The sequence below is a fragment of the Rattus rattus genome, chromosome 8, assembly GCF_011064425.1.
Source record: "Rattus rattus isolate New Zealand chromosome 8, Rrattus_CSIRO_v1, whole genome shotgun sequence".
NCBI lineage: Eukaryota > Metazoa > Chordata > Mammalia > Rodentia > Muridae > Rattus > Rattus rattus.
In genome coordinates, this window is record NC_046161.1 from 45253164 (window position 1) to 45272186 (window position 19023).

The 19023-nt window shown below is 46.2% G+C and overlaps 1 protein-coding gene across 1 annotated transcript in view; it reads left to right on the forward strand.

Annotated features, from left to right (window-relative positions):
* Positions 1 to 19023, forward strand: part of Alg9 (ALG9 alpha-1,2-mannosyltransferase) — a 60544-nt gene that overhangs the window by 11883 nt on the left and 29638 nt on the right. Inside the window, exons 6-13 of the mRNA XM_032909677.1 lie at positions 99 to 234; positions 2303 to 2390; positions 2543 to 2648; positions 9334 to 9456; positions 11323 to 11477; positions 15587 to 15716; positions 16793 to 16940; positions 18152 to 18281. Of these exons, the coding sequence (XP_032765568.1) occupies positions 99 to 234; positions 2303 to 2390; positions 2543 to 2648; positions 9334 to 9456; positions 11323 to 11477; positions 15587 to 15716; positions 16793 to 16940; positions 18152 to 18281 (1016 nt within the window). The remainder of the gene's footprint in view (positions 1 to 98; positions 235 to 2302; positions 2391 to 2542; positions 2649 to 9333; positions 9457 to 11322; positions 11478 to 15586; positions 15717 to 16792; positions 16941 to 18151; positions 18282 to 19023) is intronic.

A 19023-nucleotide genomic window follows, 5' to 3' on the forward strand; every position in this document is an offset into this window, starting at 1 on the left:
CGTTCATAATTACTGGCATTTTGTCGTGCAGGTGAAGTTTTTAAAGTCCGCATTAATCTCAGCTCTTGTTTCTTTCTTTCTCCTTCTTTACCCTGCAGCATTCCTTCCTAGCAGCTTCTGCATGTACACCACGTTGGTCGCTATGACGGGATGGTATATGGACAAGACACCCATTGCTGTGCTGGGAGTAGCAGCTGGAGCGATCCTCGGCTGGCCGTTCAGTGCAGCTCTCGGGTAAGAAACCAAAGTTCTTCCTCTCCTCTATCACTGGGCATCTGGTCATTCCTGATGTTGGATGCAGATTGCCACGGCATCGTCTGGAGTTAAAGGAAGTGAGTTGATTTACAAAGACTGGGGAGCAGAAGCATATCGTTCTCATTGCTCACCCATGTGATTTATTCTAATGAGAACGACTGCTGGCGTCCTGATGAATGCTGGGTGTTACAAGCATTACCAACCCTTTGCAGATCCTTATTTCTAAATCTCAGAACTCCGTAAGGAAATACAGTAAGACTAGTGTTTTATAAATAATAAAACAGACACTAAGATGTGGAGTAATTTGCCCTTCAGATTCTGCTTGCTTTTTCACATGCTTTGCCAGCCCAGATGAATTATACATATCAGCATCACTGTGATATTTTCATACACATATGCAATGCGTTTCAGTCATGCCTCGTGTTAAACTCTTGTCCTCCTCCCTCTCCTTTGAATCCCAAGCTTGCTGCTGTTTCCCACACTGCTCCATTCTGTGCTGTGCGTTTTCCTCATCACCCAGGATCAAAGTGTTTCTCTTTGTCTTTCTCTTCCTTAAAAAAAAAAAAAAGTATGTTCAAGTGGTACATGCCTGTCTGTGCACACGTGTGTGCAGTATTCCTGGAGGCCAGAGAGATGTGTTAGATTCCCTGGAACTGAGCTACCATGTGGCTCCTCTGGGAGAGCAGCTCATGCTCTCACCCACTGCGGTGTCTCTCCTGCAGCCCTTCTCCTCTGTTTCCACTGCTTCTGGTTTGTGCTGACTTAACCTGACTATCCTAGAGAGATGGCTCAGTGGTTAAGAGCGAGCCTGGGTTTGGTTCCCAGAATCCATGTTGGATGGTTAACAACTGCCTATGACCGCAGTTCCAGAGGATCTGCCATCCTCCTCTGGGCTTTGTAGGTGCCAGCACCCACATACATAAATACACATTATATAGGTAATTAAAAAAATAAATCTTGGGGCTGGAGAGATGGCTCAGTGGTTAAGAGCACTGACTGCTCTTCCACAGGTCCTGAGTTCAATCCCCAGCAACCACATCGTGGCTCACAGCCATCTGTAATGGGATCTGATGCCCTCTTCTGGTGTGTCTGAAGTATAGTCGTGTACATAAATAAAAGATCCTAAAAAATAGTCTGGTTGTTATTGAGGTTATTTTAAATATAGTATTCCATGTTTTAAAAAAAGTACCTACCTGTGGGGTACAGCTCAGTGGTAGGGTGCTGGCCTAGAGTGTGTAAGATAGCAGCACGTCGACTGACAAAGCAGACTTAATGAGGTAAAAGGCGTTTCTGGAGATTGGGCCTCCAGTTTGCTCCCCCGTAGCCACTTGGAGGGCAGGTGTGATGTGGTGCTTCTGCTCCTGTAATTCTTGTGCTGGGGGAGACAGATGAAGTTCTAGAGCACGGGCCAGCTAGCCCAGCAGAATTGATGAACTCCAGGACCTGTGGCTGACCCTGTCTCCGAGAGTGAAGTGAGGAGTAGCTGAAGGAGAGTTGGCTCAGCAGTAAAGACACTTGCTGTGCAAGTCTAAGATCTGAGTTTGATCCCTGGAGTCAACATACACATGGAAGGGCAGAACTGACTCCTCAGTGTTACTCTCTGACTTCCATACATGCCATGACACGTGTGTGTATAGACCCCCCCAACACACAAGGCATGACGTGTGCCTACAGAACACTCCACAGTAAATCATTTACAAGTTAAGATCTATCTATCTATCTATCTATCTATCTATCTATCTATCCATCCATCCATCCATCCATCCATCCATCCATCCATCCATCCATCTATCTATCTAAAATAAAATCCTAGTTAATTTCAGAAGGGACAGAGGGACAGGTCAGTGTCGTCTGTCCGGCAGTTCAGTGTCTGTGTTTCCTGTCCATCTGTGGCATGTCCCCTCTGATGGGTCCGAGGGAAGACCAGCTCATCTTTAGAAGACATCTTGGGACAGCCGTTCTGTTCTCTGCTCAGCGTGTGTGTGTGGCTCTGTCCTGAGTAGTTGGTGCTGTGCTCAAGGCCTCACTTTGTTTCTCTGTTGAACAGTTTACCCATCGCCTTTGACTTGCTGGCCATGAAGCACAGGTGGAAGAGTTTCTTCCTCTGGTCCCTGGTGGCCCTGGTTCTCTTCCTGGTGAGTTTCCTTTGGTCTTGCTTTGCTCTCATGCTCTCAGCAGCTTCTGCTGTGGGAAGGGAGGCATCAGGGGGCTCATTTTTTTTTTTTGATCCCCAAGTTTTCCACTAGTGTCCTGAGGACTTCGTCTGCTGTTTTTCCCTCTGCTTCAGGTGCCCGTGGTGGTCATTGACAGTTATTATTATGGGAAGCTGGTGATTGCCCCTCTCAACATTGTTTTGTACAATGTCTTTACTTCTCATGGACCTGATCTTTATGGTAAGGCTTTACAACTTTGAGGGAAAAGTAGAAAACAAGCTAATTTACCCAAGTTTCATAATTTTAATCCAGTTCTCTCATTTCATCAAGTCCACTGTTCTCCCTCCTGCTCTTTCTCCTCCTCCTCCCTCTCACTTTTTCCTCCTCACCCTCCATCTCCCTCTCTGGGCTTCAGCTGTAGCTCAGGTTGGCCAAACCTCCTTCCCTGAAGAAAAACTAACATCGGATGCGAGTAGAGTCAGCCAGAGGGAGTGAGTGAGTAGATCAGCTGGTTTAAGATAAAGAGAAGGCTGACGCCTGTACTTCCTGTGGGATGTAGTCTCCACATAGCCGGGCAGCTCGTCTCTTACCCACCCTACTCCAGTCTCCTCCTATTTGACCTCTGAGGGCATCTGAGCTGGCGATAGTTACAGACAAGGAGTCAGAGGTTTTTCTGGACCAGCCGAGTCAGTAAATACTTTATCGGTGAATTTCCCCCGTGAAATCAGTGTGGTTCCTTTTCCTCTAATCTCCTAGGTCTCTCCAGAGCATTCCCTGTATTTAAATGTCCTGGCTTTGGTAGGAATCAGGTTGATGTTATCTCTGTATCTCAGGTAAGCTTCTGTGTCTGGTGTTTGCTTTGGGAGCCTCTAGATGTCTCCCTTCAGCTAGGGACAGTTTGCGTGTTTTAAGTACCTTTTTTTTTTTTTAGGTTATTTATAAGATTTCATTTGCAGTCCAGACTGCATGGTGAAAAATCCACTTACATGTACCCAATTAGAAATATATTCATTCTTTATAGGTGAATAGGTTAGTTTGTGCTACTTTTGAGAGACTGACTTCTCTGTTTTCATAAATGGGCCCTTGTATGCTGTATAGAACTTTTGTGAGAAAATATGAAAGTGGTGCATTTTTTTGTGTATGTATCCCTTTAAATAGCTCTAGAAGTAATCAGGCTAGTAGGGACAGCAGGATTTGATGCTCCTGGTTTAATAGGGGCTTAGTCGAGGGCCCTGTGCTAGATTTGGGGGACGTAGTAGACCTGTATCCAGTCTTTCTTGGATACGGGCATCTGCTCACCATTTCACCCAGTGTTTGGCTGAGAAGAGTCCTAAGATTTTGTGACACTTTATTTAATTTTGTTGTTTTGGATGTAGAGTACTGGTTAGTCTCTCAGCAGTGGCCAAAACTCTCTGGGGATTGTCTCCACAGCCGTGGAGGCGATCAGGTACCTGTAGGTACTGTAGGGAGCTGGCCTTAAGGGCCCCTGCATAGGAGTTGCCAAAGAACAGAGATTCTGTTCTGACCAGAATTTGAATTTTGAGTTTTGTTTTTTAGACAGAATTTCTCTGTGTAGCCTGGGTTATCCTGGAATTCTGTAGCTCAGAGGTCTTGACCTCGTGCTCCTCTTGCCTCTGCCCCCTTCAATAGATCCTACTGTTGACACCATAGCTGCCAACAATTGTTTTAAAAGTCTGATTTGCGTTCTCTAAGAGCGCCTCAGCATGCCTCTTGCAGAGAGACTACTCCTAGCCTAGCCTTAAGTTGGAACTCCTTGGGCATTGTAGGTTTATAGTAAAAAGATATCAAGAAGGAAGGAATGAGTGATTGGTTTCTAGAGTATCAGTCAGGACCCTTGTTACTGTTATGTCTTAGAACTGCTTTAGTGGGATAGAGTGCTGACTTGGGATTTTTCTTGACACCGAATAAGAATAGCCCATGTAAATTACTTTAAAACACGTGGTGGCTGTCCTTTGGATCAGTATTGGTGACCAGCCTTTGTGGGCCTTTGCTGCTGTGACGTTATCAGGGAGGTAGAGAGCTCGTATCCTGGGAGCTCCGGCTCTTTCATGAAGGCTCGACCCTGTTTTGTATTCTCCTTGCTATTTTACAAGAGTTTCCTGTTTGAAGTGCCTTACTAGCTCTTGTAGGCACCTGCTTCACCTGGAAATTAAAAGTTTATTGTGGTGATAGTGTTTTGCATGTTCTTCATATGTAAGAACACAACAAGCCTGCTTATCCTTTTTGGGTTAATGTGTAGTCTTCAGTTAAAGAAATATTGAATAAATTACCTTTGAGTGCTTGGCTTTCGTCTCACACAACCTGCTGTCTTATAAGACTGCCAACACTGTGAGTATAACACAGAAGATTGTCTGCTGTGGGCAGACTGTCACAGGGACAAGCCCCTCTGGTGGAGTCAGCATCGGTGTGAATCTGGAAGATCCTGCCTTAGAGGAGCGGGGCAGGGGCTCGCTGGTTCTCATGTTACCCTGCTTTGGAGGAAAGGTAGAATGTTAGGATTGGCTTGCTTGCTTGTTTGTTTGTTTTAGATGCCAGGGATAGAAACGAGGTTTGGGACATACCAGACAAATACTCTACACTAACCTACATTTGCAGCCTAAATACATGGTTGATGGTTCAGCCGTGAGCAGGGTGACTTGACAGTCTCTGTTAAATTGTAAGCATGGAAATAGCCTCTTTATTGTTTCTGGTGTCAAAGGGGTCCTCCATAATTTGTTGGCTTAAATAGCATTTAACATTATTTTAAGTTTTGCTTTGTGTCTGTGGGTATTTTGCTTGCATGCACGCCTGTCTACCATGTAAGTGCCTGGTCTCTTCTGAGGCCTGCGGTGGCCAACAGACCCCTGGACTGGAGTAAACAGCCTGACGTGGGTGCTGGGATCAAACCCTGGTCCTCTGGAAGAGCAGCAAGTGCTCTTAGCCACTGAGCCAGCACTCCAGTGTTAAGTAGCATATAACTCCAGGCCTGAGGTGACCCCTTGCTTTTAAAACCAGTGGACAGAGCCTGCCCACCTCTCCCAGGTGTTAATGTGATGTCTTAGCCTTACTGAATTAGCTATTACCTGGGAGAAATTTTACACATATTGTGGTCTTTTTGTTAGAAAAATTATGAGCTAGGCATTATCTTTATTTCCTGATGAGGACAGTGAAATTGAGATAGGGAGGAACGTGTGAATGGTTAAGAAAACAGCAGAGGGGCTGCAGAGATGGCTCAGTGGTTAAGAGCACCAGATGCTCTTCCAGAGGTCCTGAGTTCAATTCCCAGTAACCACATGGTGGCTCACAACCATCTGTAATGGGATCTGATGCCCTCTTCTGGTGGGTCTGAAGACAACTACAGAACTCATATGCATAAAGTAAATGAATAAATCTTTTAAAAAAGAAAAGAAAAGAAAAGGAAGCAGCAGAAATGGATGGAAGCCCGGCTTCTCCTGCTTCTGTATGCCTGTGTCTTTTTTCTCCACTGAAAATATCCTTCATAAAACTCTGGGATTCGGTCATCAAGGCTACAGCATAGGCTCATCAAAAGGAGGAGTGTGGGGCTGGAGAGGTGGCTCAGCATTTAAGAGCACTGGCTGCTCTTGCAGAGGACCCAGGTTCGGCTCCCATGCACATGAAATCATAAAAATAAATCTGAGAACACGAGTTGCAGGATGTAAAAAGCAAGTCTAGCCCAAAGGACAACTGAGAAGTTACACTTTTGAATTTTGGCTGAAGATGGTCAGGAGCCCTGGCCGATGTGAATGATGGAGGGACTGAAGAGAGGACACTGGGTTTTCTCCAGACCTGCGCTTTGCACGTTAGGTCAGGGTCCCATAGACTGTTGATGTTTGTCACCGTCCCTCCTGTTACCCCAGGGAAGGTTTCAGAAGGCAAGGTGAGCGATTGCTTTTGTTACAGTGCCCACCATTTTCTATTCTTAAGCTGAAGTGTGATGCTTCATGGGGATCTGATGGCGCCTGCTTAGAGTTGACTGGCATTCTCTGCTCTTGGTAATCTTGGCTTCTTGGTGGTGCCAATGTGACATTTGTAAGAAGAACAATTATTAGGTTCCACTGTTGTATAAAATTATAAGCCTTTTCAAAAAAGGTTTCCCATCATCCAGTCTGTGGATCAATAAGCATTATTCCTTCTTTTAGCCTCTTTGAAGATTTTCTTATCTCATTTGAGTGAAAGGAATTGAGGCACTTTCCCTACAGAGGGAGAACTGGTGAGTCACCCTGCTGCCAGCCTGCTGTGCCCTTCCCCCCACATGTTCAGCCTGTCAACCTGAGGTGTGCTTTTCCTGCACTGTCAGTTTGGAGCTCAGCCTTATGAGCACCAGCATGGTAACACTTGAGGTGGAAGCTGGCCTCTGTCAGGGCGTGCCAGCCATTGACTATGGGGGCACCAGCTAGCAGAATTCACATTCATCTTTTTCTGTTCCTTTTTGCTTTTTCGTTTGTTTTGGGTTTCTTTGTTTGTTTGTTTTGTTTTCGGTCAGTTGACCTTTCTTCAGTTTTGACTTTTCCCCAGTGCTTGCTCCATCGTTCAGGGAAGTAAGCCTGTTAGGAAATGTGCACTGACTAGCTGGGAACTTGATACATGAGCTCACCAAGATCACACAGGAGGTATGCCGCAGTGAGCAGTGAAGCCACAGTTGCTTGAAGTGGGAGTGCTCACCGAGAGAGCATCCGTATGAGCAAGCATCAGGGAGAAGGCAGCCTCCCTCCACTGATGCTTAGCATCATGGCTGCGAGAGAAGGACCCCATCTTCTCTGGCTCGTCTCTCTTCTCCACAGTCCAGGTTTCTAGACTTTTGTTAGGAAGTGCAGTGAGTCAAAGGTTGCCCTGTCTGCTCATTGCTGGAGAGAGTGGATGCTTATCTCTCAGGAAGCTGGGTCCTAAAGGATTCAGTTTAGAAAACATGCTGATACTAATGGAAAGCCAGAGAAGACAGTTTTCTGCCTTAAAATTGTAGTCATCCAGGGTGTTCAGCTCAAAGATAAGTGGGGGAAAAGAGGTTGAAGATGTCCTGAATGAACTGCTTGAGACAGACTCCATTCCTCACGTTTAGGTGTCTTTGAGATGGCACACAACTGAACCGGGCCCTTCCTCAGCGAGCCCTCCCACTCCTCCAAGTGTTGCTGGCATTATGATTTTAGTTTCTGACCTTATTTTTACTGTGCAGGCTACAAAGCGTCAGGTCTCTCTGCATGTTCTCTGCCTCCTGATTACCCTTTTTAAGCAATGCTGATTGCAGGAAATTGCTATGGCGCAAGTCGGCTGTTACAACACACACTGATTAAAGCCCACGTGTGTCACTCACCGCCTTATCGAAGTAATCGTACGGAGGGGCGAGCAGATCAGAAAACAGCTAAATGTGCAGGGAGGGGCAGGTTCTTACTCAGGTTTAAGGATTCTGAACTACAGGATAAAAACTAGTGTGAGCTACGTGTTTCAGCCATTTTGCTTCTTTCTGAATCCTTTGAGTTATGAGCAGGTCCTGGATCTCTGATCATAATCCGTAGCCGGGGTTGGGGTGTGGACCTGTCGAGGCTGGAGAGATGGCTCAGTAGTTAAGAGTGTCTGTTTCCGGGGCTGGGGATTTAGCTCAGTGGTAGAGCGCTTACCTAGGAAGCACAAGGCCCTGGGTTCGGTCCCCAGCTCCAAAAAAAAGAACCAAAAAAAAAAAAAAAAAAAAAGAGTGTCTGTTTCCTGGTACCAAGTCAGGCAGCTTTAACCACATGTACCTACAGTGGTAGGGCAGTCGGTCTCAACCTTTCTAATGCTCTGACCCTTTAATACATGTTGTGTATTATACATGTGGTGACCCCCAACCATATCATTGTTTTCCTTGCTACTTCATAACTGTAATTTTTCTGTTATAAAGTATAAGGTTAGTATCTGAAATGCAGGATCTCTGATATATGACTTGTGAAAGCACCATTCGACTCCAGGTTGAAAACCACTGCTCCAGGCATCTGATGCACTCTTTTGGCCTTTATAAATACACACACACACACACACACACACACACCCACACACACACACACACCCTGCTAAGCTGTTGCTTTTTATTAAATGTATACATAGCTATGGTGTGTGTATCTCGTTCTACTGAAGACTGAACCCAGGACTTCATGCATGCTAGGCAAGTCCCTACCACTCAGCCGTATCCCTCGACCTGCCCATGAGTTACTTCCTCTTATGGAGTACATGGCGCCCTCTGTGTGTGACTGTAAAATAGGAGTTGAACTTTTCAAGGGGCTGCATAGCTCCAAGCAAGTTTATCTATTGGTTTTGATCATTTGGTCTACATACTTAATGCAGAACTTGAAACCGCAGTTAAATTCAAATAATGTTTTATGATTTTTTTTAGCTCCATGTATCTCTGTGCTCTTAAGCTACGATTAATATTAGAAAGTGTTTGTCCCATGTGGGCATGCGTTTGGGCACAGCAAACGGTTGAGTTTGTAGGTGCTGTCGTAACAGAACACTTGGGACACGGTGATGAAGAGCACAGACTTGTCTCTCCTCCTACAGGCTGTGAGCTCAGAGCCTGGTGAGGGCTGAGCCTGTGCTTGTGCACTGGCCCCACATCACTGCATCCTTCAGAGGACAGATCCGCATCCTCTGTGGTAGAGGAGAGGATGGACTGACTTCCTGTTGATAGGAATAAAGTGAAATAGTCCAAGCCCAATAGTGCGCACCCCCAGCACCTTAACCAGTCTGCCTTTCCATCTTCTGCTCCTACACTGCCTGTGCCTGGGTGAGCGCTGGGGGAAGCGTAGGCTCGTGGGTTTCCACTCAGTTGGATGTTGGGTTGCCAGTGTTATTGAGCAGGAAAGAGTAAGGAAGGGTCAAATGCTGTACCAGGTGCTGAAGGCATCACTAATGATCTCCCATCCGATTATCCCCTCAGGTACAGAACCATGGTATTTCTATTTAATCAATGGATTTCTGAATTTCAATGTTGCCTTTGCTTTGGCTCTTCTGGTCTTGCCACTGACTTTTCTTATGGAGTACCTGCTGCAGAGATTCCATGGTGAGTGGTGGAAGGGACAGTTGGTTTCGGGGAAGAGAAAACAAGTAGCAGGTTGTGTAGTAAGTGGAAAACCTGCTTAGTTTCCATTTTCTCTCTATGGAAATGGTTGAATGACTGAGCTTCCAGTCGGCATTTGTAGATTGTATGAATTTGTAGAGTATTTGCTAAGGTTTGGTTAATTGTTTGAATTAAATAAGCTGGGACTTTGTAGCCTCTTAGGCTGTGGTTCTTAACCTGTGGGTCACATCCCCTTTGGGGATTACATATCAGATATCCTGCATATCAGATGTTTACATTATGATTCATAACAATAGCAAAATTACAATTATGAAGTAGCAATGAAAATAATTTTATGGTTGGGTGGTCATGGTCACCACAGCATGAGAAACTGTATTCAAGGGTCGCAGCGTCAGGAAGGTCTCTGACCACTGTCTTAAGGGAGGAGGTCAGTGCAGTAATGCTGTCACTAGGGAAGCAAAGACATTTAGAAAAGGCTCAGGAGAGTAGCCTGACCTGGGTCTCACAGCTGCTGTGCTCTCAAGCCATGGAGCTGGATTTCTCTTCCTGCACTGTGGAGGACAGGTCTGGGCACAAATCCCTGAGAGCCTAGGCAAGATTTAGCTGGGTTTGATGCCCGATGATTGATCTTCCCTGCTCACCCCTTCAACTGCTCTGGCTAATGATTTAGAAAGCACGAGCTGCCTAGACAGTGAGGGGCTCTGCACTCATTTAAAAAGATTTAGACAATGAGTTGTGGGGATGGGGTGGGGGGACTTGCGGGGGAGAGGAGGGAGTTGGGAGGGAGAGAAGGGAGGGGGGATGTATAACACACATGTAGAGGTCAGAGGACAACTTTCGGAGGGTAGGATCTGGGGATTGAACTTAGCTTGTCCAGCTTATATGTTAGTGGCCCAAGGTCAGGAGCGTTTCCCTCCAAAGAGTTCTGTACTGGCACCAATGGTCTGGGGAGCTAATCAGTCAGACCCTGGGGGCTCTTGCCTGCTGTGTTATAGACATAACGAACAGCAGGGGGCGCTGTGTGTCCACCTTTTCTTAGCATTCTGTGTGCACCTCTCTGTCCACAATGTTCCTGTATTCTTCACCGTCTCCCTTCTCCCTCCCTCCCTCCCCTCCTCCCTGCCTCCCTCCCTCCCTCCCTCTTTCCCCTCCTCCCTCCCTCCCTCCCTCCCTTCCTTCCTTCCAGATTCTTTAGGTACATGTTGGTTCCAGTTTTGTGATCGGAGTAGATGCATTTTATGGAGAAAGAGAGAAAACATAACCAGGAAGCTTCCTTTAGAGTATTTTATGTTTCCTCTGGAGCAGTGTCACTGAGCATGGTGACACTCCAGAGAATAGGGATTGGAAGTCAGTTTGGGACAGCAAAACAAAACATAGCAGACTGGACTGGGGCCTGACAAAGAGTTCAAGAATTGAACTTTCCCCCTTTATCCATGCCTATTTTACCAAACCCACTGGTGTGTGGATAAAATGATTACTCAAACATGGTTTGGCTAGTTTGAGGAATCCTGAGTGCTAGTGGCGGCAAGACACATTACAGACAACATGTTTTTTGTCTTTCCCCAGCTAGAACTTATTAAGCTCTTATCCATTAACTGTACTTCCCTTGTGTTTTAACCAAAATCTAGCAAGTTATACCTCCCTCTAAGCTTTAGACCTCTGGGGAGATCTCAAGGAGTGTGTTCCTTTCTGTTTGGTGTCTCCAGACCGTTAGAATGAGGGTAGATTCCTAAGCTGAGACATTTTATGGGATGCCCTAGGACATAGTATCACGTTTAAATAAAACAGAATTGAAATGGCATATATCTTTTTTTTCATGCGATGACGGAATGTTTTTCTGTCTTGCAGTTCAGAATTTAGGACACCCATATTGGCTGACCTTGGCGCCGATGTACATTTGGTTTATGATTTTCTTCATCCAGCCTCACAAAGAGGAGCGGTTTCTTTTCCCCGTCTATCCACTTATATGTCTCTGTGGCGCCGTTGCCCTCTCTGCACTGCAGGTGAGTGTCAGGGAAATTCGTCTGCCCCATTTTGTTTGACTTACTAATGGCTTGTAAGACTTTAAGGGCAGGTGAATGTCTGTGAGTTACAAGCCAGCCTTCGCTCTGGGACAGCCAGGGCTATTCGGTGAGACCCTGTGTCAGTCAGCAGCAGCAACAACAAAAACACTTAAAGACCAATTACAGAGTGCAGCTCTGTCCGTAACATAAAACCCATACAGAACACTCTGAAAGCTCTGTGGGTTAACAAGGACGCATTTCACTCTGATTGCCAGCTTGGTTTATAACGTTCATTTGTCTCCTGTCAACAGGCTATATTTACTAATGCTTTAACTTATCACATGGGCCCACTACATATGATGGCAGTAGGGCAGACTAACCAGAATGTCAGAGTCAGACGTGGCGGGACTTAGGGATCATATCAGACAGTCAGCAGTATGGGACAGTCTGTAATCCTGATTTAAAGCTGGTCCAGGTCAATTCTCTGGTAGGTAAATCTTACACTTGTTAGATTCTGTGTTTATGACCTAAACAGATTGGAACTCTTTCGTGCTACCATTTGTAGTTGTCAGTTAGAAAAAAAAAATAGAACAATAGGTTTTTTTGTTTCTAACATTTAATGAGAACTCATAAAGCATGAGTTCAGTTTTTCCAAGTATATATCTTTTTAAAAACTTAATATTGACTCTATTTGAGTTTTACATCATGCTCCCAGTCCTGTTTATCTCCTTGTCCTCTCATATCTGCCCTTTGCTCTTGAACCCCCCCCCCCGGCAAATTAAACACACACACATACACACACACACATACACACACACACACACACACACACACACACACACACCATAGAAAACAGCTCATGGTAGAAGCTGTAATATGTCACAGTGTGTCCCACAGTCTATCCTTCTGTCCACACATCTTCACTTGCAAATGCTCATTGCAGTGAGCCTTTGGTTTGGTTCGATATCTCTGGCTTCCACACTGGATCCTCACCAGGACTCCTGGTTATCCTGTTGTTGCCCTGTGTCATGGAGATCCTGCAGCTTTGGGTCAGCAGGACTGCCCTTGCATGCATCCCAACCGTTTACAGGTGATACAGATGTTGGGGTGGACTCACTCAGGGCCCTGGATCTGGGCCTGGGTGGCAGCTAATCTGGCCAACCCTCTGGCTTTCCCTTATCTGCACCACCAGGGTGAGCGCTTCAGCTCTGCCCAGACTAGACCATCCAGTGCTGCCACACACGTGAGGCAGGGCCAGCTCTCCTGACTTTCGTTGGGGAGGGAGGAGAATATCACCCCCATATTCATGCCACCAGGGCCAGCTCCAGTGCACTGCCTGGGAGAGGTGCAGGGCCTGGTCACTGAGTGCTGCTGCCAGTGAGCAATGAGAGATGGGCCAGAGAGTCTCCCAGCAGCTGCCCAACCAGGGACATGTCATGTTCACTAGTATAATAGGACCCACAGACACCAACCCCAGCTTCTGCATAGCCATGGAGCATGGTCCTCAGTGGCCGCTCAACCTGGGACCTCACTCTGGGCCTGGGAGGGAGGGCTGGCCGTCCACAGCAGGCTCCTCCTCTCGCCCGTGAGTCTCCAGTTCCATGTCCCTTCACAGTGCTCAGGCTGCTCCACTGTTTCTCCCCATCCGTCCACCACACACTCACACATTGAGGTGGGTCCTGCTGCAGGCCGGCCCCGGGCGATACCTTCAGTTTGCGTCGCATGGCGTAGTGGACATGCGGGTGTGTCTGCCCGTCTGTGCCATGTGCAGGAGGGCAGGTGTGTGGGTGGATGGCAGTCTGTATGTCTGTCTTCCTCCCCCCTTGCTGTGCTGCGTGGTGGAAGGCAGGGCTTTGTGCGTCTATGGCCTCCCTGTGCTGTGGGGCCGAGGGCAGGTCTGTGAGTGTGTCTTCTGCCCTCAGTGTGGCTGAGCAGATTTCTGTCTCCTGCCTCCTGCACTGTGCTGCCTAGATTTGGTTTGCCTTGATTTGATTGTTGTGTGTCCTAGGCATGAGACGGCCTTGGTCACTAAGTCAGGCATCAAGTTAGAACGCACCGAGGACTGCCATCCGCTCTGCCCCTGACTGATACAGGAACAACACCACCACCAGGGCGTCTCTGCCCATCGCCAGGGCGTCCAAGAGTGAATCTCAGTGGCTTTAGCATATTTGCAGATGAGGAACCACCAGTTTAGGAGATTTTATCCTCCCAGAAGCCCTCTGCCCTTTACCTGTTGCTCCCCACCCCTTTGTCATGGTGTTTCTGTGTCCTCAGTGCACTATTGCGAGTCTCCTGTGTGTATGAATGCGTCTGGTCTGTGCATCCCATGTGAACTCTAAAACACGTGTTCTTTTGACTTGCCTTCTTCGTGTGGCGTCATGTTTTAAGGTTTGGTATCTTAGGCTGATATTACAGAGTAATTATCATGTGTTTACAATTTTTCTTTTGAGATGGAGTCTCACTGTGTAGCCCTGGCTAGCCTGGAATGTGGTGTTTAAACCAGGCTGGCTTTGGGTTCACAGAGATCCGTCTGCCTCTACTTCCCTAGTTCTTGGATTAATAGTGTGTGCCACCATGTCCATCATGGCAATAGTTTAAAAGATAACTTTATAAAAGTATTCCTTCACGTGAGATAATTTAAAAAATGCTGAAAGCATTTCATCTTGTATCACGGCACCTTGCACTTTCGCATGTCACATCATATGCCAAGGTTACTGTGATTGTAATAAGCTTGCCTAGAGTGTAGATTATGTTTAACTTTTGTCATAGTTTGTCAGTATTGCCATATCTAAAATACTGGTCTTACTCAGACATTTTCAAGTCAGCCATTGAAGGCCAGGTGTTGGACTCACATTGATATGCTACACTTGAGAGGCAAAAGCAGGAGGATTGCAGACTGCCCTGAGCTACAGAGTAAGAGCCTGTCTTGAAAAGCTGAAAGAAAAAAATTAGAACTTTCTGCAGTAGCATCATTTTCCTCTGATGCTAGAGGTCATTCTTGGCAAGGTGGCCGGCTGGGCTGACCTGTGGATGGTGCTAAAGAAGTCGGCTTTGCACTTTGAATTTGGAATGGGCAGCACACCAAGTGTGTGCAAATGCTCAGGCCCTCTCACACCCGTTGTTCTGCTTCTGCCTCCCCAGGGTTTCTGTGATGGTGTGTGCTGTGTGTGTTGTTTCTGTGATGGTGTGTGCTGTGTGTGTGATGGTGTGTGCTGTGTGTGTGATGGTGTGTGCTGTGTGTGTGATGGTGTGTGCTGTGTGTGTTGTTTCTGTGATGGTGTGTGCTGTGTGTGTGATGGTGTGTGCTGTGTGTGTTGTTTCTGTGATGGTGTGTGCTGTGTGTGTTGTTTCTGTGATGGTGTGTGCTGTGTGTGTGATGGTGTGTGCTGTGTGTGTTGTTTCTGTGATGGTGTGTGACTGTGTTGTTTCTGTGATGGTGTGTGCTGTGTGTTGTTTCTGTGATGGTGTGTGCTGTGTGTGTTGTTTCTGTGATGGTGTGTGACCGTGGTGTTGCTGTGATGGTGTGTGCTGTGTGTGTTGTTTCTGTGATGGTGTGTGCTGTGTGTATTGTTTCTGTGATGGTGTGTGTTGTGTGTGTTGTTTCTGTGATGGTGTGTGCTGTGTGTGTTGTTTCTGTGATGGTGTGTGACTGTGTGTATTGTTTCTGTGATGGTGTGTGTTGTGTGTGTTGTTTCTGTGATGGTGTGTGGCTGTGTGTATTGTTTCTGTGATGGTGTGTGCTGTGTGTGTTGTTTCTGTGATGGTGTGTGGCTGTGTGTGTTGTTTCTGTGATGGTGTGTGCTGTGTGTATTGTTTCTGTGATGGTGTGTGTTGTGTGTGTTGTTTCTGTGATGGTGTGTGGCTGTGTGTATTGTTTCTGTGATGGTGTGTGTTGTGTGTGTTGTTTCTGTGATGGTGTGTGGCTGTGTGTGTTGTTTCTGTGATGGTGTGTGCTGTGTGTATTGTTTCTGTGATGGTGTGTGCTGTGTGTGTTGTTTCTGTGATGGTGTGTGGCTGTGTGCGTTGTTTCTGTGATGGTGTGTGTGCTGTGTGTGTTGTTTCTGTGGTGCTATTTATTTTCTTTATCAATATGTTGTCTTTCCTTCTAGAAATGCTATCACTTTGTGTTTCAACGATACCGCCTGGAGCATTATACCGTGACGTCCAGCTGGCTGGCACTGGGGACAGTTTTCCTGTTTGGGCTCTTGTCGTTCTCCCGCTCTGTGGCTCTGTTCAGAGGTAGATGTGCTGGGAGGGTCTTCACCCACACTCAGAGAGCTTCGCTGTAGGGTTTACTTGTGGCATGTAGTTGGCTTGTGCTGGGAAAAGGCTGCTCCCAAAGGGAAGTCAAGTTGACTTGATCGTGAGTGGGATGTGACCTCCACAGCTCAGCACTAAAAAGGAGAGTGCAGTTTCTTTTTCATGTCACGGCATATTTCCCTCCAATAGCATTAGCCCCACCCCCGTTTATTTAGTTTTAAATAATTTTATGTGTATAGATATTTGTCTGAATGTATGTGTACCACATGGGTACCTACTGCCTGTGGAGGCCAGAAGATGGCATTGGATTCCCTGGAACTGGAATTACACACAGTTGTGAGCTGCCATGTGGGTGCTGGGATTGAACCTGGGACCTTTGGAAGAGCGACCAATGCTTTTAACTACTGAGCCACCTCTCCAGCCTCTTTCCCTCCTTTAAAATGGCTGCTGCTAATGTATAATACACACACACACACACACACACACACACACACACACACACACACACATATACACATATATACACACATATACACACTACACACATACACACATACATACACGCACATACACACACACATATACACACACACATACACATACACACATGTATACACACATGCATACACATATACACACATATACACACACATATATATACACATACACACATATATATACACACACATACATATATACACGCACATACACACATACACACATACACACATATATACACATACACACACACACATATATATATAATAGTATATAATAAAAATTAAAACTAAGTTCTTATGGTTACATATTTCCTAATAATCATTATTGGAGTCATAATATGCCCAAAGAATAGAAAATAGAAATGTGTAGAAAGAACAAGAAAACAACTTATATTTGGCGAAATAAAGTTTCCACTGTGGTGGTAGAGCAGGCTTCCTGCTGCACAGCGCTGCTGTGGCCTCACACGCTAGATTTCATGTAGGTTATAGGGATAGTAACATGAATTAAACACTAGAACCTTTTCTTTGGTTTTTATGAACTCTTCTTCCTTTTAGGATATCATGGGCCCCTTGATTTATATCCAGAATTTTACAGAATTGCCACAGACCCAACTATCCACACTGTCCCAGAAGGCAGGCCTGTGAACGTTTGTGTGGGAAAAGAATGGTATCGATTTCCCAGTAGCTTTCTTCTGCCTGACAAGTAAGTTGTCCTTTAATTCATAGTATTTCTGTATGTGTGGAAGGTATGTTTGTGTGTGCGGGTATGCGTGTGTGTGTCTGTGTGTGTGTGTGTGTGTGTGTGTAGTGTTGTGTCATCTTATATTGCTCTTTGCTGCTTTTATTTGTTTTTGTTTTTGAGACAAGGTCTCACTGTGTAGCCTTGGCTGGTTGGCCTGGAACTTGCTATGTAGATCAGGCCGGTCTCTAACTTACCGAGATCCACCTGCCTCTGCCTCCAAATCCTGGGATTAAAGCAGTGAACCACCATGCCCAACTCCGTCTTATTTTTTGAGAGAGGGTCTTTCTTGATGTACCCAGAGCTCAGGGTTTTAACTAGCAAGCCCCCTCACCCCCAGAAGCTTTCTGTGTGTCCTCTCTGCTGCGCTGGGGTTACCAGTGCCATGCCCAGCTTTTATTTGGGTGCTGGAGATTCAATCTTAGGGCCTCATGTTTGCATAACAAGCACTTTATCCAAGCCCATCTTCTGGAGGGCACATATTTGCCGTTCTACCATTGATATTAAGCCACTCTAACAGTGCGTATGAGACCCTGGCAAGAGGGACGGACCTAGAAAAGATTATGTTCCATTCAGCAGTACATTTCCACACTGATTTATGTAGGCAGCAGGGAGAGCTGAGATTAGGATGTTCCAGTGTCCTGGGTTAGATGTGGTGATATACAACCCTGGGCTTCTGTGGCTTCCCATTTGGCCTGTGTGGTGAAAAAGAAGTCTGGGTAAGAGGAGTGGTGCTGCTGGCTCAGCAGCCTATCAGTCACTAAGGATTGAGGTGGAACTCGTCCGTTAACTGTTGGCCTTGCCTTTGCCTTGTGTATTTGAGGTAGTTCCTTTCAAGGATTACCCAGATGAAAACAGTCTTGTGTTTTCCTGGTGGGTGTCCTATTACTGTTTTCTGTGCACCTGAGTTGGGGAGTTGGTGGCATTCTGAGACCCTCCTGTTCAGTGGTGGGCCATCTGCTTTCAGTTTTGAAGCTGAGATTTGAGTAAAGGGATTGAGAGACCTTTGGTTGTAAATTTCTTGGTGACCTCTGCTCCTGTCCTGACTGAAGTTAGCAGAAATCATGTTTTCTTCAAGTGAGATGTTTTCCTGGTGATCTGGGGTGAAGGGTTGTGTGTTAAGCAACATGCCCACGATGTGTTCTTTTCATTCTTCTTGTTTGTGTCTCTGACAGTTGGCAGCTTCAGTTCATTCCATCAGAGTTCAGAGGTCAGCTACCAAAGCCTTTCGCAGAGGGACCACTGGCCACTAGGATTGTTCCCGCTCACATGAATGACCAGAACCAAGAGGAGCCTTCCAGATATGTAAGGGCTGCCAACCTTCTCTTGTTTCCTAGAGAAACCTTCACCCCAGATCTCTAGGCATTACTACCGTGCAGCGCTGACCAAATGAGCTTCTCAGAAAGTGGTTTCTGAGAGTGAGAGATGAAGTGATATGTGCACGGAGGGAGTCAACAGCATTGTCTCCTTCCAAATCACTCCTTTAAATATCTATGGAAAGCATACAATTCAATTTACTGAGAAAGTTGTGAGGGGAGCAGGGCTTTCTCATGAGAGCGTCTTGAGCTGAGGACATTGAAACTCACATCATCTTTCCTGGTTCTGTTGAAATACTTGGTGGTGAAGTTCTAAGTGACCGGGTTACCTTTGACCTCCCTTTTGCACTGTTGAGCTTTTAGCACAGGAACACCCAGAAAGGCCGTTCCCATAGTGAGGCCCATGGAACAGTCTCTCTCAGTGCCACGATCTTCTGTCTCCCCGCCTTTGCACACTCCAGAGTCCTGTGACTTTTATTGGCTCCTTTGAAAGATAATACTTTTGACATTTGATACTGGTAGGATCTCTGATGTTAAAAAAGGTGAGAGCTGGCCTTTAAGATGGCTCAGTGGGAAAGGCAAGCATCGTCCTCTGTGGTGCCATGGGAGTGAGTGTGTAAATCAGTGAGTAAACTTTACAGTGGGTAATAAAGATCCCTTTCTTTCTCGTTAGTAGGCAGTGAAAGACCGCTGGCAAAATGGTTGGAAGGCACTGTTTTGGGGCAATCTAT